This window comes from Ovis canadensis, chromosome 1, assembly GCF_042477335.2.
Source record: "Ovis canadensis isolate MfBH-ARS-UI-01 breed Bighorn chromosome 1, ARS-UI_OviCan_v2, whole genome shotgun sequence".
In the NCBI taxonomy this organism is placed as follows: domain Eukaryota; kingdom Metazoa; phylum Chordata; class Mammalia; order Artiodactyla; family Bovidae; genus Ovis; species Ovis canadensis.
The window spans coordinates 203,287,928-203,310,622 of NC_091245.1; the positions used below are offsets into that span (position 1 = coordinate 203,287,928).

Here is a 22,695-nt window from a genome sequence, read left to right on the forward strand (position 1 = left end):
ACCAGCCTCCTGGCTAACCTTTCCTTTTTCATTGTTATTCCTCTGTGGTCATTCTCGACACAGTGACAGTAAACTGAATTACATCACCCCACTGCTCAAACCCTCCAGTGGCATCTTGTTTAAGTTAAAAACCGATGTCCTAATAATGACCTATATGGATTCTGTGCTCTGAATCCATCACCCCATTCCCACTTAGTAATGGCTACTAAGCCTGAACTACATTCCAGCCACATTGGCTTTCTCATGGTTCAGCATTCCAGGCTGCTCCTACCTCTGGGCCTTCATATGCCCTTCCCCTTCCCCTTACAGTTTCTTCATCTTTTTTTTCCCAAATGTCACCTCTTAGTGAGCCCTTCCTAGCTACCTAATCTAAAGCTGTCACTCTGTCTCCTGCCTTTCCTGTCCCCCTTGCCTACTTTATTCTTCTCCTTAGTCCTTACACTAGTGCTCCACACAGCCTGCTGACACTGCTTTCTGTCTCGTTCCTCTACTCGCCATAAAGTCAGTGATCTAGTCACTCTGCTCTTCTGTGTATCCCAGCACCTAGAACAAGGACTGGCACATAATATATACTCAACAAACATTCATTGAGAGAATGAATCTTGAAAATACTGAGTATCTTATTATGTCCTCAAAATAAAATTATAGGCCTATTAAGATGGAAGTGAAGAAAAATTTGGGGGCTTATTTTAGAAGAGAGAGAATAAGACACAGGCTGAAATTTCATTACCACCACACAAGTATTTGTATAAGGTGACACCTTTCAAAGTAACTACCTTTCAAAATGTGAATACCTTTAAAGAGAGGTTGAGTCAGAGTAAGACACGTAACAGTTTGCTGCCAGAAAGCAAAGGAAGATGCTATGGGCATTCAGATAAGCAGGTCCAACTCCAAGCTGACCTAAGCAGACGGAAATCTTGGTGTAACAACTAGATGACCTATCAGAGGGATCAGGGTCAGGGCACCATCCCAAATGCCTGAGGACAAAACAAGGCCAAGCAGAAGTTTTTGAGTGATGTCAGAGCTAGCAGGGACTCTTCAGATCACCTTACCTCTTTGCTTGGTAAGCGAGGAAACTGAGAGCCAGGGAAGAGAAAGGACTAGGTCACCCAAGGTCAGCAGCCTAGATGCCTAGATAATGGCTAAGCCAGGGCTGAAACCCAGGCTTCTGGCTCTCAGGTCAATGAGCTTTCTATACCACCACCCACCCTCCAAGGCGCTGTCACAACAAAGCCATAAAACAGGCAGCTCTCATTCCCCGGATGCATGCAGCAGTACCCACGCAATGCCGAAAATGATCCCAAAGGAAGTTTCTTAACTGGGAGTCCTACGGAGAACCAGAATGGGACTTGGAAAAGAACTAAATTCCTTCTTGGCATTTCAGCCAATGGGAATGGAGCCCAGAAATCACTGATGTTTTCTGTTTGGGGAGATTGTTTTAATAGCTGTCTTTGAAGAATGAGGAGGTCTACCATGCTGCTGGAAAAATGAAGTTGTTGCTTTGAGAGATATATGAGGAGAAGAAAAGAAATGACACTACATATATTAAAATAAACGAGTTTCTAACTCTTGGGCTGGGAAGTTAACCCTTGTTTTCCTAAATTAGTTAGCAACATAACCAAAATCACAAAGAGGAAGAGCCCTTGAAGACTCAAAGGGGAGGCCGCCAGTTGAAAGGGAAAGAAGAGAAATAAGGATGACTGTTCAGTCTCATCAGCAAGAAGAGAATGAACATGGGCTTTGAACCTGGAATGCCATAGATAATGTATTATTTATTCCTTATAATAGACATCCACAGCAAATCTATTATTTCCATTTTGATGAGGAGGAAAATGGGGCTCAAGGAGCTTAACTAATTGGCCCAAGGCTATGTCAAGTACAAAGGCTGAGCACTGAAGAATTGATACCTTCTAACTGTGGTGCTGGAGAAAACTCTTGAGAGTCCCTAGGACAACAAGGGGATCAAATTTGTAAATCTTAAAGGAAATCAACCCTGAATATTCAATGGAAAGACTGATGCTGAAGCTGAAGCTCCAATACTTTGACCACCTGATGTGAAGAGCTGACTCACTGGAAAAGACCCTGATGCAGGAGGAGAAGGGGGCAACAGAGGATGAGATGGTTGGATGGCATTATTGACTCAATGACATGAGTTTGAGCAAACTCCAGGAGATAGTGAAGGACAGGGAAGCCTGGAATACTGCAGTCTGTGGTGTCAGACAAGACTTAGCAACTGAACAACAACAATACAGCTAGTAAGTAGCAGAACCAGGACTTAAGTGTTTCTTCCTCAGATTTCATGATCTTGCGTTACTCCACACTATAACTTTGGTGCTTTCTCTAGGCTTCAGTTTCTTCTCCATAAAATAAGGGCACTTAATCACAACACCTCTAATGTGTCTTATAGCTCTGATGGCCTATGGACTTACTAATGTTAGAAGTTTTCCTTAGTTGGTGATCTTCTGGAGCCCCCTCAAGAGCCGTAGGACTCTTGAGCCCCAAGAAGAGTGAGCTGATCCCCTGGCCTGCTGAGTTTGAAGGAAGTGATCAAGGCAGCTCTTCTTGCTGACCCTAACCAAGGATTGCAGCCTCTCCAACCCCAATTCAGTGCCTACAGGTCTCCTCCTGGCTTGAACATCAAGACAAATGCACAGAACCTCCACTGGGAGAGGCCTGGGATCCTGAAACACCCCTGAGGTATTTATTTATAACACCTAGGGTATATCTAACAAGTTCATCATGTGGCACGTGGTTATGTGTGCAAAGAAAGAACTGTCCCTGAGAAGTCTTTGCTAAGACAAGGGCTAAGCTGTGAGCAAGCCTAGCAAGTATAAGGGACAGTAAGGGAGACAGAGGAGGTGTTCATAGATTGCAGACATCTTCCTACAGAGCAGTAAGAACCTAATGCTTTAGCAAAGAGTTCTGGGCTAAAGCCAGGTGAGAGAGGGACTCCTTGCTCTGCCACTCCCTGACAGTGGGATCGGGGGTAACTTTGATCATGCTCTAGCAGGGAGTATAGCGATGCTGCTGCTGCTAAGTCACTTCAGACGTGTCCAACTCTGTGTGACCCCATGGCTGGCAGCCCACCAGGCTCCCCTGTCCCTGGGATTCTCCTGGCAAGAACACTGGAGTGGGTTGCCATTTCCTTCTCCAATGCAGGAAAGGGATAAGTGAAAGTAAAGTCGCTCACAGCTATAGACCAGTATTAAATAACTGCAACAAAGTTTGACAAGTATCTGGCAAGGGTGACAGAACTTAAAAAATGGAGACTCTCAGAGCAAGATAAAGCCATGGTCACAGGTGGACAGGCAGGAGCAGGGAGGTTTGAGGGAGGGTCAAGTCCCCAGCAGGGAGGGGTGGTGAGTAGGGAAACTGCGCCCAAATCCTAAAGAATCCAGGGAAGTCATCAAGGAAGATCTCAGGGCTTATAATCATTAGTCTGGGTACAGAAGAAAACATATTCCTCAGGTTGGCGGCATTACCCCAGGCAACTCAGGGGGGTCACCTGGGGGTCTGATCCTAATTCAGATGCTCAAGTGCCACCCAGAAAGTCTGATTCTATGGGTCTGAGGTAGTGAGCACCGACATTTCTCGAAAAGCTCTCCAGGGTTTCTAAACTACAGCTAAGGCTGAGAACATCTGCGGTAAGCAGAGATCTCTGAGAGACAGAGCCCACCCCTTAGTAGCCACTGCATCAGGCCTTGCCAGACAGAAGGTGCTCAGGTATGCTTCCTGGATAAAGGAAGGAATACTGAGTACGTGAAGCAGAGGAAGTCACCAGACAGTTACTAGTATCAGAGCAAGGCCAAGAATAAGACTGATCTTATGCTGAGTCCCTTGAATGACTGGCCAAGGGCTGCCTGCATCCCTCCTGACTATGTACATGATTGGCCCTGACCTGGAAGCTGGAGTCAGATCAAGTTTATGTGAGGGCCCCCGAAAGGGGAGAGAGGGGATCAGGGTGTCCAAAAGCCTATTACAGATCAAGGACACCGGTGAATGTCAAGCACACAATAATGACTATGAAGCCTGATTGAAGAAATCTCATGTTTATTAAAGTACCCTGCCTATATATAAATGGCCCTCCTCCTTCCACCACTACAGATGGTAGTGAGTTTCCCTTAGGAAAGGGAGTGGTGAGGGAAGAAGAAGGAGTCAGTTATTAACAAAAGTGAGGTGAATGAGGACCATCAGAAATGAAGGTAGCATCCTGCTTCTTGCTTTCTCCCTCCCCCCATACCTTATTCTATACCCCTACTGTCAGAAATCATCTTTCCTCCCTCTCCAAACCATATTGCATCCCATTTGAAAGCTGTCAGGATTCTTGCACCTACCTATGCACTTCTCTATGGGCAAAACCTTTTGCATCTTTAATGCTCCCTTTCTTACTAATGAACCCACAACCCTGTAGTTCTGGGTGCACTGCTGATCTTTGGTGAGAGGAACAAAACTTGGGCAGTATGGGAAAGTCCCTCAACAAACAGCCCAGGAAGCCAGATCTCTTTTCCTGTATTCTGACCATCAGAAGAACCACTGAGAATCAGTCGGACTTGGTCCCTGAACTTTGCAGACTCTTCACTATAATGGAGACACGCTGATTTGTTTCCTAGGAATTTTGTGCTTTACTTCTAACACTCTACCTTCTAAACCCCTGCTAAATTCTCTGATGGTTCATATGCAGTGGGTGGGAAGCCAAGCGCTATGGGGCTCCACCCAACCACCATGTCTTCCCTGAATGGAGGGAAGCTGGAAACTGGAAGTATAACCCTGATGTACCCAGGAGAAAAGGGCAGCCTAGTGCCCCCACCTCTCTGTCTCTTTGAGAGGAACCTCTGCTGTGTGTGTGAAGACAGAGCTCTGGAAGAGACTCATACACTGCTGCTGCTCCTGCTACTTCGCTTCACTTGTGTCCGACTCTGTGTGATCGCATAGACAGCAGCCCACCAGGCTCCCCTGTCCCTGGGATTCTCCTGGCAAGAACACTGGAGTGGGTTGCCATTTCCTTCTCCAATGCATGAAAGTGAAAAGTGAAAGTGAAGTCACTCAGTCATGTCCAATTCCTAGCGACCCCATGGACTGCAGCCTTCCAGGCTCCTCCGTCCATGGGATTTTCCAGGCTGGAGTACTGGAATGGGGTGCCAGTGCCTTCTCCATACAATAGGCAGAGGCTAATTTAAGGCCGCCGCTCCCCGATGTGGGTGATAATGAGGGGTAGGGGTAGGGTGAACCAGGAGGCAAGGGTGAGCTCATCACTGTGGAAAGGCCCTTTAAGATCACCTAGTCCTGTAACTTTCAAACTTTTTAAAACCAGTTGGACCTTTTTCCATCCAAAACTCTTAAATAAAACTCCATCTAACACGGAGCTGCTCTGATTAAAGCAAGAGGAGGAGGTAGGAGTTGGGGATGGGAGGTAGGACCAGGGTGGGAAAGCCACTCCCTCAGTCTCCCTTCCAAATGCAAGAAGTCCCTAAGGCACCATGCAGAGCATTGGGGCCCTGGGTCTCACTTCAAAAAGCCAATGATTAAACCCAAACCCTTAATTTTATAGACGGAAAAGCTGGGTGATTTGTGCAGGGTCCCTGTGGAGTCGGTGGTGGCACCAGCGCTAGAACTTAACCCCACTCCCAACCCAGGCCTCTCCTCACCCCCTCCCACCAGCTGGCTGGCCCCTCGGGCCTTGGGGCCCCAGCGTCTCCCTGGGCCCAGCAAGGGAATCTTAGACGGAGCTGCGGAAGGAGAACTGCAGGTAGATGATTAGCAGCAGGACCGTGGCCCAAAACAAGCACCAGGGGATGGAGAAGAAATTGCAGCCAGAACCCTCCTCGGCCTGTGGCTTGGTGGGGCTGGGTGCCCGGGAGAAGGTGTAGGTGGTCGCCTCCTCCTCCAGCAGCTTCTCGCTGGGCTTCCAGTGCACGATGCCCTCCTGGCAGGCCTCGCAGAACTCGCCGCGGTGCCGCCGGGTGTCTTGGCGGCTGGCCACGTGGATGCGGTACTGGCCGCCGCGCTCCCCGTAGCACTGCTCGCGCAGGCTGGTGATGAGGTTGTCCACCAGGCACTCTATGTTCTCCTCCAGCATGCTCGACTCGTCCAGCCGCGCCGTGCCGCACTCATAGCACAGCTGCTTGAAGACGCGCATGCGCACCGAGCCCGCCCGCTGGGCGCGGTCCAGGTACATGTGGAAGAGGATGACCACGTGGGGCGACTGCCAGGTGTGCCAGCACCAGGAACAGTGGAACCTGCGGGGACGAGGAGAGGCGAGAGGAGAGGACAGAGTGGAGAAGGTGGAAACAGACTGCAGGGAGGAGGTGTGGGGCAGGAGGCAGAGCTGGGAGGTGGAGGCGGTGTGTTTATGGCTCCCTGAGTTGATTAGCTTTCCCCAGGTGGCTGCCCAGCCCGCCCCCTTGTGTGCTCTGCTAGGACCAGAGCCCGAGCCTCAGGATGCGCTTGGCATCCAGCAGTGCTCAGCCATCTCGGGGCCCTTCTCTGTGCCCTGCAGAAGCCTCAGTGCCCTCCATCTCAATGCCCAAGGGCCTTGCCTCTAGGAGAGTGGCTCTGGGCAGCTTTCCTCACATGTAAAACGTGCACGTTGCCCGAAAGGGGCTCTTCCTGTTCAAATATCCGTTGAGTCTGGTAGCAGGGATGGCCCACATCACCTAGAAAACGCAGCATCCATCCACACGCTCTTACCTGTCCACACTGACTGTGGCTAGACCCAAATCAAGAGAAAAGGACACCGTTATCGCTTCTTAGCCTCTGGGCCAGTGCCAAGATTAATGTGCCTGAAGTCCTGGGTATGGAGGCAATCTACACCCAGAGTGAGCTAACTGGAGCCAGCTGGGGTCTCTCAGGAGACACCAGCCCTCCTCACTCAGCCCCACAAGCCCTGAGCAGCTCCTGGGCTCTGTCAACAAGTGTCCAGTCCTTTGCATCTGTCCTGTCCACTGGGTAAGGGGTTCCACATTTTCATTTATCTATTTTCTTTTACTCACATCCTTTGAGGACTGTTTCCCCTCTCTGAAACAAAACTACAAAACTTGGAATGGAAAATGTCAGAACTAGAGAGACCTTAGGAGTCATCTAGTTAGCCCTTTGTTTTACTCTGAGGCACAGAGAGTAAGAAAGCGGAACACACAGTGAGTTAGAGGCAGAGCTGGTACCCAACACGTAACAGGTGCCCAGTAGATGTTTCTTGAATTAAATTGAGTGACTTGAACCAGGGAACGTAGAAAGGAAGGCCTTGCTTCTGATCCCCAGGCTGCACCACTCAGCCTCCAAACCTTGTGTCCCAGAGGCAAGTCTTTACATAATCCACCCACGGACAAGAGTGCTGGAAGGTCATCTTGGACATTACTGTAAGTACGAATCACCTAGGAACCTTGTTGAAATGCAGGTTCTGATTCAGTAGGTCTAGAATGGAACCCAAGATTCTGCATCTTTAACAAGTTCCAGGTGGTGCCGATACTACTGTTCCCTGAGGAACAAGGATCTACGCTAACCCTTTCTTCCACCAAGTGGGGAAAGAGGTCCAAGAAGGAAACTGGACTGTTCAAAGGCCATGAAGAGTAGAGCTAGTTTCCAACATACTTCATGTGTTCAGTAGTTTATATTAAGTCAAGCTGAATTAAATAGATTGAAACTGAATTGGTCCAGGACCAGAACACAGATCTCTTGACCCATAAGCACGTTCCCCTTCACTTGGCTTTCAACCTTTTTAGGAGATTTAAAGTGAAAGTCGCTCAGTCATGTCCTCCAACTCTTTGTGACCCCCTGGACTATACAGTCCATGGAATTCTCTAGGCCAGAATACTGGAGTGGGTAGCCTTTTGTTTTTCCAGGGGATCTTCCCAACCCAGGGATCAAACCCAGGTCTCCTGAATTGCAGGCAGTCTTTACCAGCTGAGCCACAAGGGAAGCCCAAGAATACTGGGGTAGGTAGCCTATCCCTTCTCCAGTGAATCTTCCCAACCCAGGAATCAAACCGGAGTCTCCTGCATTGCAGGTGGATTCTTTAAAACTGAGCTATCAAAGAGGTTATTAAATATAAAAATAGATAAAATATCAGCACTTAGAGCTATGACTCAGAGAGGGAACGTTACCAGGTGCTCAGTGGAAGAACTGGGGTCGAACTCACATGCCCCAGCTCCCAGTTAGCTCCTCTTCCTCTGCCTCCCAGTCTGCAGTGGCCTCACAGCAAAGCTGACCCTTAGCACATGGGTTTTCCACGTTTCTGTCTCTTCTGGAAAGGTGTCCCCGGGGCTGCCTGCAGAGCCTGTTTCCTGGGCTACTCACCTGCCCGAAGCATGCAACTCCAGGTACTGCTTCCAGCCTGGAGCTAGCACGTTGTGCTTGAGGTTGGGATCTATGATGAGGTCCCAGCTGTCCGCTGGCTTTGCCTCCTCCATCTTCTCATAGAAGATTTTCTTCCATTCACCTGTGGTCACACTTTTACACATAGTCTCGTCAGGGGCCAGGGAGGGCAAGCTCCACTTGAGTGAGAACACGGGGAGTGAGGGCAGGTGCAGGGTAGGGCAGCGCAGTCTCCACGGTCTAAAAATCCTCATCAGTAGGACCGGGAGGAAGTGGGATCCAGCTCCCTCCTTTGTCCGCAGTGGAACCTGTTTCCACGGCAACCAGGCAGGGAGCCAAGAGACAGAGGTTGAGAAGGAGGGAGTCTCTGAAGGGGTGTTTCAGGGCCCCAAACTGAGGCTGCCGAGGCAGAGTTTGTGAATCTAAGCGACCTTAGACAGGGTGGGGGGCCTGAAAGGAGAGTGAGCTTCAGACCATCTCACTCTAGCCTGCCAAGGGCATGCAGAGGCGAGGACCTGGGAAATGGCTCAGCTTTACCTTGCTGTCCCTGGAGGTACCATCAGCATCTGGCTGCTGTGGTAACCATGATGCCTTTGGGAGCCAAAGAGAAATAAGGGATGGGAAGAGGCAGACCTGTTAATAGATGCAGCAATAATAATAAACCCTTTCTCTGCACCCTCAGCTGTCTTGCAACCAGCACTTGGCCATTTACAAAAACGATTGGAGGTCTCTTGACCCACAAATATTATTGCCACTATACAGATCAGGAGACTGGGACTCACCTAGCATATAAATTGGCAGAACTCCTGGCCAAATCCAAGCTATTGAGTCTGTACCAACCCATCAATTCGTTTGTCAAACATACCCATGTGCAAGGCTCTGTGTATGCCAGACAGTTATAACTGGGTATGTACTCAGTAACCAGAGCACAACAAGATCTGTGCTGTGACAGCCATGTAGAAGAGCAGCCACCTGTGCACAAAGGTGGGACCTTTGCATCAGCCTGGCAGACGCAGAAAAGATAATCTTCAACTTGGTTATAGAAGAGGAACATAATACCCATGGGGCAATCAGCCTTTACTATTGGTGCCTCTTTGGCTAATCTTTAATACATTTTCCTTTATAAAAGTCATACAGGTTTTTTATAGAAAAATTGGAAAATATAGATCAAACAAGGCAAAGATAAGATTCTTCCTAATACCCATGGTCAAGATAGTCACTGTTAATTTTCTGATGTGCACACCCTGCCTGTTATTTTTCTGTACATGTACAAGTGTATACAGATGTGTGTGTGCGTGTGTGTGCATATATACACACACACATCATTAATATTATTCCATCTCGGAACCTGCCTATATGCTGTTATATGGCTGAGTGTAATTTATTTAGGAAACCCTCTTTTGGGGGGCATTAATTTTTTCCAACATTTCACAATTACACTCACTTCCTATTTGAATAAAGCTTATTGCTGAAGCTCATGGGCCTGCATTTCAGGCATGAGAGATGATGCTTCCTACAGTTGGAAAACACACTTGTGGCTCTACTCCCTATAGAAGCTTGATGTGGCTAGAACATGAGCAGGCTCTTTCAACAGTATAACTTGTAGACAGCCTACAGATTCTAAAGCTTAGGGATGAAAAAGAAGGACCTAAATCTCCTATCTGATACCCGAGACTGTCTTCCAAGTGATTCTCCTGCCTTTGCATGAATGCTTGATGCTTTGGCATCCTTTATTTTAGCCTCAGTTTATTCAGATAGACAGTGGGATAATAACGAAGCAGTGTCTCTGGTGATTAAAAGCAGGAGCTCTGAAATTACTTGCCTGGGTGTTTGAGGGTTGTTTTTTTTTGAATGCTCTTATATCCTCTTGGGTATCCTAATATATTTATATATATCATTTCAAAATGTGTGTGGATATTTTATGTGAATACATTTTTAACTTGCATAGCAACAGCAATCACTATGTAGAACTTAAGCGAGGTATCAGGCATTTTCCTAAGTACTGTATATGTATTACTTTATTTCATCTTAATAATAATCTCTATACAGAGGTAATATCAGCAGCTTCACCATTCCTGTGATGCCACAGTCATTTGATGAGAGGCACCCAGGTTCAGCGGAGAAGGCAATGGCACCCCACTCCCATACTCTTGCCTGGAAAATCCAATGGGCGGAAGAGCCTGGTAGGCTGCAGTCCATGGGGTCACAAAGAGTTGGACACAATTGAGCGACTTCACTTCCACTTTTCACTTTCATGCTTTGGAGAAGGAAATGGCAACCCACTCCAGTGTTCTTGCCTGGAGAATCCCAGGGATGGCAGAGCCTGGTGGGCTGCCGTCTATGGGATCGCACAGAGTCAGACACGACTGAAGCGACTTAGCAGCAGCAGCAGCAGCAACCCAGGTTCAGTGGAGAGAACACTGAACTGGAAGGTGGAGATACCAACATATATCCTCAGCCCTCTTACTGGCTTACTTTGTGACCATGGTCAAGTCACTTCTCTTAGCCTCAGTTAGTTCATCTGTTCAGTGGAGAATGAGAGTACAGGGCAAGGCTAAGGTCCCCTCTGACTATAGCCACATATGAATTCACAGAGCTTTATACTTAGAAACCTGAATCCTTGGAGGGCAAGATGTAGGCTTGAGGCCATTGGATGGAAGAAAGATGCTTCTCATGAGGCATTGCAGGTAGTGCCTAGGGCCAGGGTCTGTCTCTTTGGGGGCTGCTACATAGTTAAAGATCTCTGGGGAGGTGTCAATCCCTAGCTTTGTACAGGACATAATAAGAAAAACAGAAATTAAGTCAGAGCCACTGAACATTCATGCTGGAAAGGATTTTTAGGCTCATTAAACTTTTATCCTTTAAGTCAGTGTTTTTGTCTCTGAGTTAAGGCAGTTGATACCCAGAGAAGTACATAAATTGACTAACCAGCCTCAGAAGTGTGATGGGAGCTGTCTTACATTGCAGCCACAGGCCAAGGAGAGAGTGGAAACTGAGGATATTTCCAGGAAGTATGTGAAGCTGAGAGAAGCTTCTGTGAACTCGTTGTGAAACCAAAGTGTATTACCTGATACCAGGAACAAATTCTCTAGAAGTATTTTGCAGTTGTTGCTACAATAAACATTATGATGAAAGACAAGAACACAGAAGGTAAGAATCACCAGAGTTGTGTGTGTGTGTGTGTGTGTGCGCGCGCACGCGCATATGTCCATACGTGTGTGTGTAACCAGCTGATGCAATTCCCATTGGCACAAATTAAGTTTAATTTAGAACCTGAGCTTACTATTGTGGAGATCTATGTAATACATCCTTCTGTATAAGAGAATCTTTTCTTTAATATAATAATATTTCTATCAAGGCGAATAACCCTATGGTATTGCAACTTGCTGTCTATCAGATGAACTCGGATGCCATGAAATCCACAATTTAGAGACTGCCAGTCTTTTAGCAATCAGGATTCTTGGACTCTAATCAATACAAATTGATAAGAGGCCAGAGGGAAAATTCAGGCAAGTCTTTGCTGGGACTTGTGCTGCAGCAGGAAGGGATGGAAACAAGTAACAGGTTCTCTTGCTCATTCCCTGAAGGGAACAGTGAGCTAGTTCTTTGTATGGGGTGAGGGTAGGGGTGGGTCCAGGGGTCGTGCCAGAGGGGTAGCTTAGGTAGTTTCACCCTTGTACTAAGGGCAAGAGGTATGCACAGTACCTTGCTTTTGCTTTGAACCCATCTGAAGTGGCAGTGGGCTTTTGGTCTTTTCATATCCTGATGTTCATAATTTGCCCCAACTGCACATGCCTGCAGTTGTTTTTATCCCCTTATAGTTTCTTTTCTTTTTTCTTTTTTTCTTTTTGCTTGAGGGTATGTTTGTCCAGCTGCAAGCACTGCAGCAAAGGGGCCCTTGTCCCAGCCTGTCTCAAATACAGATGTCTTTAAAGCCAATGGCATCACCTTGACCAGTTTCTTAAAGTTTGTGATGACAATTTAAATCCATTAAATAGTTTAAAGCTAAATCCCCAAGTAGAAAATAGTGTGGCAGTGGGGGAAAAAGAAAGAAGAAAACCATGTCTCTAATTTGGTATTTGGCTCAATAAGAAATACTTCCTGAAGTTTATTATTCTATTATTGCTTATCAAAATGTTATAAAAATAAACATCCTTGCTCTTAAAATAACATACTAATGACAAGTGATTCCCAACCACGAACAATTCCATATCCCTAAAGGGCATTCGGGAAGGAGGAGGGTATGTTTGCTGGTTGGATTAATGACTAGATGTTTCTGTTGGCACACAGTGCCTGGAAACCAAGGATCTAAACACATCTGACATTTCCACAACAAAGAACTGTCCTTCCTAAAATGACCTACCTTTTCTGAACCCAAATAGTAAGCCCCTCCATGATCTGTTGATTTGCTGGTATAAAGAGCCCAGGTGGTAATCTCAACTTCCACCTAATTAAACCATTTTTTTCTTCCTTGATGGAAACATTCCTCCCTTGGAAACCAAGACCTCTGAACCAGCAGACTCCAAAGTTGTGGTGGATAGGAAGCAAAGAGTAAACCAAAAATAAAAAAAAACAAAAACAAAAAAAATTCTAACTACCTAAAATCACTAACTAATCAATAACTAAAATCTCAAAGACAACCGAATGATCTCTGTTCATTTCCAAGGCAAACCATTCAATATCACAGTAATCCAAGTCTATGCCCCAACCAGTAATACTAAAGAAGCTGAAGTTGAATGATTCTATGAAGACCTACAAGACCTTCTAGAAAAAACACCCAAAAAAGATGCCCTTTTCATTACAGGGAACTGGAATGCAAAAGTAGGAAGTCAAGAAATACCTGGAGTAACAGGCAAATTTGCCCTTGGCGTACAGAATGAAGCAGGGAAAAAGCTAATAGACTTTTGCCAAAAGAATGCACTGGTCATAGCAAACACCCTCTACTGACAACATGAGAGAAGACTCTACACATGGGCATCACCAGATAGCCAACACCGAAATCAGATTGATTATATTCTTTGCAGCCAAAGATGGAGAAGGTCTATACAGTCAGCAAAAACAAGACCAGGAGCTGATGGTGGCTCAGATCATGAACTCCTTATGGCCAAATTCAGACTTAAATTGAAGAAAGTGGGGAAAACCACTAGACCATTCAGATATGACCTAAATCAAATCCCTTACGATTATACAGTGGAAGTGAGAAATAGATTTAAGGGACTAGATCTGATAGACAGAGTGCCTGATGAATTATGGACGGAGGTTCATGACATTGTACAGGAAATAGGGATCAAGACCATTCCCAAGAAAAAGAAATGCAAAAAGGTAAAATGGTTGTCTGAGGAGGCCTTACAAATAGCTGTGAAAAGAAGAGAAGTGAAAAGCAAAGGAGAAAAGGAAAGATATAAGCATCTGAATGTAGAGTTTCAAAGACTAGTAAGGAGAGATAAGAAAGCCTTCCTCAGCCATCAATACAAAGAAATAGAGGAAAACAATAGAATGGGAAAGACTAGAGATCTCTTCAAGAAAATTAGAGATACCAACAGAATATTTCATGCAAAGATGGGCACAATAAAGGGCAGAAATGGTATGGACCTAACAGAAGCAAAAGATATTAAGAAGAGGTGGCAAAAATACACAGAAGAACTATACAAAAAACATCTTCACAATCCAGATAATGATGGTATGGTCATTCATCTAGAGCCAAACATCCTGGAATGCAAAGTTAACTGATCCTTAGGAAGCATCACTATGAAAAAAGCTAGTGGAGGTGATGGAATTCCAGCTGAGCTATTTCAAATCCTTAAAGATGCTGTGAAAGTGCTGCACCCAATATGTCAGAAAATTTGGAAACTCAAGAGTGGCCACAGGACTGGAAAGGTCAGTTTTCATTCCAGTCCCAAAGAAAGGCCATGCCAAAGAATGCTCACACTACCACACAATTGCACTCATCTCACGTGCTAGTAAAGTAATGCTCAAAATTCTCCAAGCCAGGCTTCAGCAGTACATGAACCATGAACTTCCAGATGTTCAGGCTGGTTTTAGAAAAGGCAGATAAGCCAGATATCAAATTGCCAACATCCGTTGGATTATCAAAAAAGCAAGAGAGTTCCAGAAAAACATTTATTTCTGCTTTATTGACTATGCCAAAGTCTTTGACTGTGTGAATCAAGACAAACTGTGGAAAATTCTGAGAGAAATGGGAATACCAGACTACCTGACCTGCCTCTTGAGAAACCTGTATGCAGGTCAGGGAGCAACAGTTAGAACTGGACATGGAACAATAGACTGGTGCCAAATAGGGAAAGGAGTATGTCAAGGCTGTATATTTAACCTATGCTTATTTAAGTTATATGCAGAGTACATCATGAGAAACGCTGGGCTGGAAGAAGCACAAGCTGGAATCAAGATTGCCTGGAGAAATATCAATCACCTCAGATATGCAGATGACACCACCCTTATGGCAGAAAATGAAGAAGAACTAAAGAGCCTCTTGATGAAAGTGAAAGAAGAGAGTGAAAAAGTTGTCTTGAAGTTCAACATTCAGAAAGCTAAGGTCATGACATCTGGCTCCATCACTTCATGGGAAATAGATGGGGAAACAGTGACAGACTTTTAGTTTTTGGGCTCCAAAATCACTATAGATGGTGACTGCAGCCATGAAATTAAAAGATGCTTACTCCTTGGAAGAAAAGTTATGACCAACCTAGACAGCGCATTAAAAAGCAGAGACATTACTTTGCCAATAAACGTCCATTTAGTCAAAGGTATGGTTTTTCCAGTAGTCATGTATGGATGTGAGAGTTGGACTATAAAGAAAGCTGAGCACTGAAGAACTGATGCTTTTGAACTATGGTATTGGAGGAGACCCTTGAGAGTCCCTTGGATTACAAGGAGATCCAACCACTCCATCATAAATGAAATCAGTCCTGAATATTCTTGCAAGGACTGACAACGAAGCTGAAACTCCAATATTTTGGCCACCAGATGTGAAGAACTGGCTCACTGGAAAAGACCCTGATGCTGGGGAAGATTGAAGGAGGGAGGAGAAGGGGACGACAGAGGGTGAGATGGTTGGATGGCATCACTAACTCAATGGACATGAGTTTGAGTAAACCCCAGGAGTTGGTGATGGACAGGGAGGCCTCGCGTGCTGCAGTCCACGGAGTCGCAAAGAGTCAGACACAACTAAGCAACTGAACTGAACTCAACTAAAATCACTAGTGTACCATCAGAGATAATTTTGAGAGAGCTTTTCCACCTCTCAATACTTGAGGCTGAGGAAAACGGCACTAAACCTTGGTTGCTAATTCAGAGTATATGCCACATCCTGGAGAGTAATATCCCAGTCCTGCAAGGTCAGCTGTGTGTTAGTCGCTCAGTTGTGTCCAAGTCCTAGTGACCCCATGTATTGCAGCCCACCAGGCTCCTCTGTCCTTGGAATTTCTCAGGCAAGAATACTGGAGTAGGCTGTCATTCGCTTCTCCAGGGGATATTCCCCACCCCGGTATCAAGCTCAGCTCTCCTGCATTGCAGCCGGATTCTTTACCATCTGAGCCACAGGGAAGCCCTGCAAGGTTACCTAGATGGCTCTATAACTGAGTCTTCCAAAGGCCTCCCACTGTTCATTCAGGTCAGTCGCTTTACAGTGATGGGAGATATAGTAAGACAAATGAATTCCGTGAGCATGAACCCAAGCAATGCTATGCAGAATATCATAGTGGCAAATAAGGTATTCTCTAGGCTCACTGCTGAGTGTCCAAATGACAAGAGCAGAGATCAACACTGAACCCTTGACTGGGGGCACAATCTCGTGGGGAACCAGCTAACCACCTGGTGGCAGTTTGATTATACTTGACCATTTCCATCAGGGAAATGAAAATAGGTAGAACTTTGTTTTTAACCGAAATAGACAAGTACTATGGATATAGGTTCTCTTCCTTCTTCATAATGCTCTGGCATTTGTGGACTTTCAGAATTCCTTATTCACTGTTATGGCATTCCTCAGCTACTTAGGCTTCCTCGTTGCATGGTGGATGGTTCCCAGGAAGGAGCTTTCCAAGAGGAAGGAAATGGAAGCTGCCAGTGCTCTTAAGTCTAGGGTCAGAAATCCCAGAATATCATTCCTATCATATTCTGTTGGTCAAAGCAATCACAGGGCCAGAGTGAAGGAGATAGAAAATGAACTCCACCTGTTTTTAAAATTGAAGTACCATTGATTTACAATGTCATGTTAGTTTCAGCTGTACAGCAAAGTGATTCAGTTATACATATATAGCTGTAATTTTTCAGATTCTTTTCCACCATAGATTATTACAGGATATCAAATATAGTTCCCTGTGCTATACATAGGTCCTTGTTGTTTATGTACTTTATATATAGTAGTGTGTATCTGTTAATCCAAAACTCCTAAGTTATCCCTCTCTCAGCCCCTTATCTGAATGCCCATGGGGAACAAGTCTAAAAGGCTTAAACAGATTAACACACCCGCCCAGAACTAGCCAAGTCTGCCCCAGAGTGAGCTCATGGGTTATAATGACCCAGGCATCGCCCAGACCACTTGTGCCTGACTGAGAAGGATTTTGGCATACATAGCCATTTCAATCTAAGTGTTGCCTTGACTGTTTTCTTTGGACTCTTTGCCATTGTTTGACTGAATTGCATTGTAACATCTGGGACACCTCACCTGCTTCTGGAAGCAACTGGCCTCTTGTCTGACTATATGGTGCCACATACCCCTGCATATTATATATAATATGATATTCAGTACATATCTACATATATAAACTCTCAGAAACTACAAGGAGAGAGAGAAGGAGAAAGAATTGTGGAATGAATGAGAGCAAGAAAAACTGAGGGCGGGGGTGGTCTCCATTCTGTCACTGACTTGCTGTGTTACCCAGAGAAGCTGACCTCTCTGGTCCTACATTTCTGTGACCCTAAGGTTAATAGAATTGTACCACATATCTATAAGTTTCTTCTTCTTCTTCTTCTTCTTCTTCTTCTTCTTCTTCTTCTTCTTCTTCTTCTTCTTCTTCTTCTTTTTTAGCTCCAAAAATCAGTTTTATTTCCATTGCCCCTTATTCAAAGAGATGGCTACTTCAATAAGCTACATTACTTAGCAGAGCCTGAGAGATAGGCTGAAAACATATATTTAAGACAGAAAACAAACTTTAAAAAATGAGATAAATGGTTTGCTCTACATCTCATTCACATCTATGGCTAGAGAGATCCAAATCTCACTGAAATATTCCTGATAATCCAAAAGCACACTGGATGGAAGTGAGCCAAGAAATGAGAGAAAATGTTTACTGGGTGAGTGCTGGTTCACCCAATTTATTCACCTCTGGAGTGGAAGTATAGGGAGATATAAAGCCTGCTTATAAGAGACAAGGTCTATGGAGAAGCCCTGAAGTTGCTTTCCCCAAATAACAACTTTGATTCAAGAGGGAAAAAAAAAATGATGGAAAACATCTCATCACACAAAACTCTGTGATGGTGTCTCTGATAGTCACTGGCCAGCAATGGAAAAGGAGAAACGCAACAGCTGGCTTACGATTTACTGAAGGCTGCCAGCACAGCCCAGATCATCTCTGTGCCACTGTGCTTTGTCCCCTCTACCTCAGGGTCCAGTTCTACTAGATCCTTGGCTCGACTCATCGCCATACACTTGTCACCTGTCAGAGAGAAGAAGACACTCTCTAGCACATCGGAGGAGTGGGCTAGCACCAGCAGTGCTAGTGTTCACTTGTCCATGCACTGAGGGTCATTTACCCACTGCTCTAGGACACTGTCTTGAAGTTTTGTCACTAGTTGTTGCTTCTCTGTTGTATTGGTCACGGGGTGAGTAGTCATGTCAAATAGGAAATTCTGCTTCTCAATGGTTAGAATACCCTTCTCTACTAGGTTCTTTGCAATTCTCTCTCTTACATTTCTCGACCGGTACTGTAATTTGAAAGGGTTCCAGGTCTCACCGATGAGTAGCTTTATCCATGTTTGGACAGTTTCTGTGGGTTCAGTTGCTTTGATGTGTTTGAGAGTCTCATCCAGTAAAACATCACCCGTTGGGCTGTCTGACTTTAGCAGTACCTTTCTGTCTAGTAGTCACTTCTTACGCATGGTTGGGGGTTCTAGATAGATTTGACCTCACATGGCCAGCTCTATCAGGATGCCGCCTTGCAGGCCAGTTGATATGTAGTCATTCCAGAAAGATGTGTAACCCTCTTTATCTTTTAGTCCCAGGAGCAATACTTCTTCCATAAGGGTGAGGCGGATATCCTTAGAGTCTCCAATGTCCTCATTGTCTTGATTTCGGTCTTGATTCATATCTTCCTCGATTTCTACCTTCTTTTCAGAATTATTCCCTACTTCAGTACGACGGGCCCGGTGAGTTAAGGTGGTCATTCTCACCTGTTTCTGACGTTACTCCTGGGTTACAGCCAAACGCAGATTGCAGATTGCACTCTACTTTATGGGGACATTTGTCCCCACCCCCACCCCCTACCCCATCCTGCTAGGTGAAAAACTTCTCAGCCACACAGAGAGAACAAACTTCCTGATCCTTCGATTCAGAGCTGTAAGTTTCTTCTTTGTCCTAACAATTTATGGGCCCACAGTTATATGAAACACCTAAAGCTCTGGCAAAGATAGGATTTCTCTCTTCGAACCCCACCTAGGAGAATAAGATGGTAGAGGAGTAGGTAAATGTGGAGTACATCTCTGTCCACAGATACTTCAGGAATACACCTTCAGACACATAAGTGCATGCAGAACACCAGCCAAGAGTGGACAGGAATACCTGATGAGTGGAAAAGAATATATAGCCCCATGCAAAACTCAGTAGGATGAAGGAGCTAGGGGGGGAAACAGGAGTGTTAGTAGGACTGGACCTGCCCTTGGCAGGTGGGGGAACTGAAGCAGGGGTCTGATCCCCACATCGGGGCAATTGTCTGAGTCAGAGGAGAAACATTTAAGGCTGAGAGTGAAAGAGCTGATCTGTGGCAGCCTAAACGGAATGAGAATCAAATAGTCCTTGCCTCAGCCATACATACCCTGGACAGGGATGCAGGTACCCGGGAAGGTGCAGTGGCTGAGTTTAGGCATTGTGGAGCAATCCCAAGGTGAGGGCTGCTGTTGACTGTGGAGAGATGGATTGAGGGGATGTGAGGGAGGAGATTGTGGTGGGAAATGCCTGTGGAGGAAAGCCAGGCAGCCATGGAAGCAAGGTGATATGCTGAGTCATGCTTAGGGGGTGGAGCCATCACCATAGCCTTTCTCTCCCCATAGGCCAGCATCACAGGAGATCAGCCCTGGGATTTCTTTGGAGGGAATGATGCTAAAGCTGAAACTCTAGTACTTTGGCCATCTCATGCGAAGAGTTGACTCATTGGAAAAGACTCTGATGCTGGGAGGGATTGGGGGCAGGAGGAGAAGGGGACGACAGAGGATGAGATGGCTGGATGGCATCACGGACTCGATGGACGTGAGTCTGAGTGAACTCCGGGAGTTGGTGATGGACAGGGAGGCCTGGTGTGCTGCGATTCATGGGGTCAGAAAGAGTTGGACATGACTGAGCAACTGAACTGAACTGATGCACCCCACATAGGAGCACCTCAATACGTAAGACAAACACTAACAGACATAAAAGGGGAAATTGACAGTAGCACAATAATAGTAGGAGACTTTAACACCCCACTCACACCAATGGAAAGATCATTAAAACAGAAAATTAAGAAGGAAACACAAGTCTTAAATGATATATTAGAGGAGATGGATCTCATTAATATCTTCAGGACATTCTATCCAAATACAGAAGAATACACCTTCTTCTCCAGTGCACATGGAACATTCCCCAGGATAGACCACATCTTGGGTCACAAATCAAACCTCAGTAAATTTAAGAAAACTGAAATCATATCAAGCGTCTTCTCTGACCACAATGCTATGAGACTAGATATCAATTACCAAATAAATAAATAAATAAATAAATAAATAAATAAAAACCCGCAAACCCATGGAGATTAAACAATACGTTTTTAAATAGCCAACAGGTTACTGAAGAAATCAAATGGTGAAATTAAAAAATTTCTAGAAACAAATGACAATGAAAACACAACAACTCAAAACCTATGGGATGCAGCAAAAGCAGTTCTAAGAGGGAAGTTTATAACAATGCAATCCTACCTCAAGAAACAAAAACATCGAATAGACAACTTTAGGTTACTGGAAATGTAAAAAAAACTGGAAAAAGAACAAAAAAAATTAGTAGAAGGAAAGAAATCATAAAGATCAGAGCAGAAATAATTGAAAAAGAAATGAAAGAAATAACAGTAAAGATTAATAAAAGTAAATGCTGGTTCTTTGAGAAGATAAACAAAATTGACAAACCTTTAGCCAGACTCATCAAGGAAAAAAGAAGAATTAAATCAACAAAATTAGAAATGAAAAAGGAGAGGTTGCAACAGACAATACAGAAATACAAAGGATTATAAGAGACTATTATGAACAACTATATGGCAATAAAATTGATAACCTCAAAGAAATGGACAGATTCTTAGAAAAGTTCAATCTTCCAAGACTGAACCAGGAAGAAATAGAAATTATGAATCACCCAATTACAAGCACTAAAATTGAAGCTGTGATAAAAAAATCTCCCAAAAAACAAAAGCCCAGGACCAGATGGCTTCACAGGAGAATTCTATCAAACAATTAGAGAAGAGCTAATGCCTATCCTTCTAAAATTCTTTCAAAAAATTCCAGAGGAAGGAACACTTCCAAACTCATTCTATGAGGCCACCATCACCCTGATACCAAAACCAGACAAAGACAACACAAAAAAAGAAAACTGTAGGCCAATATCACTGATGAACATAGATGCAAAAATCCTCAACAAAATTTTAGCAAACAGAATTCAACAAAAGCTCACACACCATGATCCCAAGTTGGGTTTATTCCAGGGATGCAAGGATTCTTCAATATATGCAAATCAATCAATGTGATATACCATAGCAGCAAATTGAAAGATAAAAACCATATGATAATCTCAATAGATGCAGAAAAAGACTTTGACAAAATTCAGCACCCAAAATTCAGTTTTTATGATTAAAACTCTTCAAAAAATGGGCATAGAAGGAACCTACCTCAACATAGTAAACGCCATATATGATAAGCTTACACCAAACATTTTTCTCAATGGTGAAAAACTAAAAGCATTCCCCCTAAGATCAGGGACAATACAAGGGTGTCCACTTTCACCGCTATTATTCAACATAGTTCTGGAAGTCCTAGCTACAGCAGTCAGAGAAGAAAAAGAAAGAAAAGGAATCTAGATCGGAAAAGAAGAAGTAAAGCTCTCACTGTTTGCAGATGACATGATACTGTACATAGAAAACCCTAAAAATAGTAGCAGAAAATTACTAGAGCTAATCAGTGAATTTAGCAAAGTTGCAGGATACAAAATCAATACACAGAAATCACTTACATTTCTATATACTAACAATGAAAAATCAGAAAGAGAAATTAAGGAATCAATCCCATTCACCATTGCAACAAAAAGAATTAAATATCTAGGAATAAACTTACCTAAGCAGACAAAAGAACTGTACACAGAAAAGTATAAGACCCTAATGAAAGAAATCAAAGATGACATAAACAGATGGAGAGATATTCCATGTTCCTGGGTAGGAAGAATCCATATTGTGAAAATGACTATACTACCAAATGCAATCTACAGAGTCAATGCGATCCCTATCAAATTACCAATGGCATTTTTCTCAGAACTAGAACAGGAAATTTCACAATTCATATGGAAACACAAAAGACCCTGAATAGCCAAAGCAGTCTTGAGAAAGAAGAATGGAGCTGGAGAAATGAACCTTCCTGGCTTCAGATTATACTACAAAGCTACAGCCATCAAGACAGTGTGGTACTGGCACGAAAACAGAATCATAGACCAATGGAACAACATAGAAAGCCAAGAAATAAACCCATGCATGGGTACCTTCTTTTTGACAAAGGAGGCAAGAATATACAATGGAGCAAAGACAGCCTCTTCAATAAATAGTGCTGGGAAAACTTGACAGCTACATGTAAAAGAATGAAATTAGAACACTTCCACACACAAAGATAAACTCAAAATGAATTAAAGACCAAATATAAGACCAAAAACTATAAAACTCTTAGAGAAAAACATAGGCAGAACACTAGATGACATAAATCAAAGCAAGATCCTCTATGACCTACCTCCTAGAGTAATGGAAATAAAAACAAAAGTAAACAAGTGGGACCTGATTAAACTTAGAAGCTTTTGCACAGCAAAGGAAACTATAAGCAATGTGAAAAGACAACCCTCAGAATGGGAGAAAGTGAAAGTGAAAGTGAAGTCGCTCAGTT

The 22,695-nt window shown here is 44.3% G+C and overlaps 1 protein-coding gene and 1 pseudogene across 1 annotated transcript; both read right to left on the bottom strand.

Moving 5' to 3' along the window:
- Positions 1 to 5,716: 5,716 nt before the first annotated feature.
- On the bottom strand, positions 5,717 to 8,561 carry RTP1 (receptor transporter protein 1). The gene is made up of 2 exons (XM_069573032.1): positions 8,290 to 8,561; positions 5,717 to 6,236 (listed from the first exon to the last, which is right to left on the bottom strand). The coding sequence occupies exons 1-2, from the start codon at positions 8,559 to 8,561 to the stop codon at positions 5,717 to 5,719; spliced, it is 792 nt and encodes a 263-aa protein (XP_069429133.1).
- Positions 8,562 to 17,506: 8,945 nt separating this feature from the next.
- Positions 17,507 to 18,708, bottom strand: LOC138430959 (Golgi phosphoprotein 3-like; annotated as a pseudogene).
- Between the last annotated feature and the right edge of the window lie 3,987 nt (positions 18,709 to 22,695).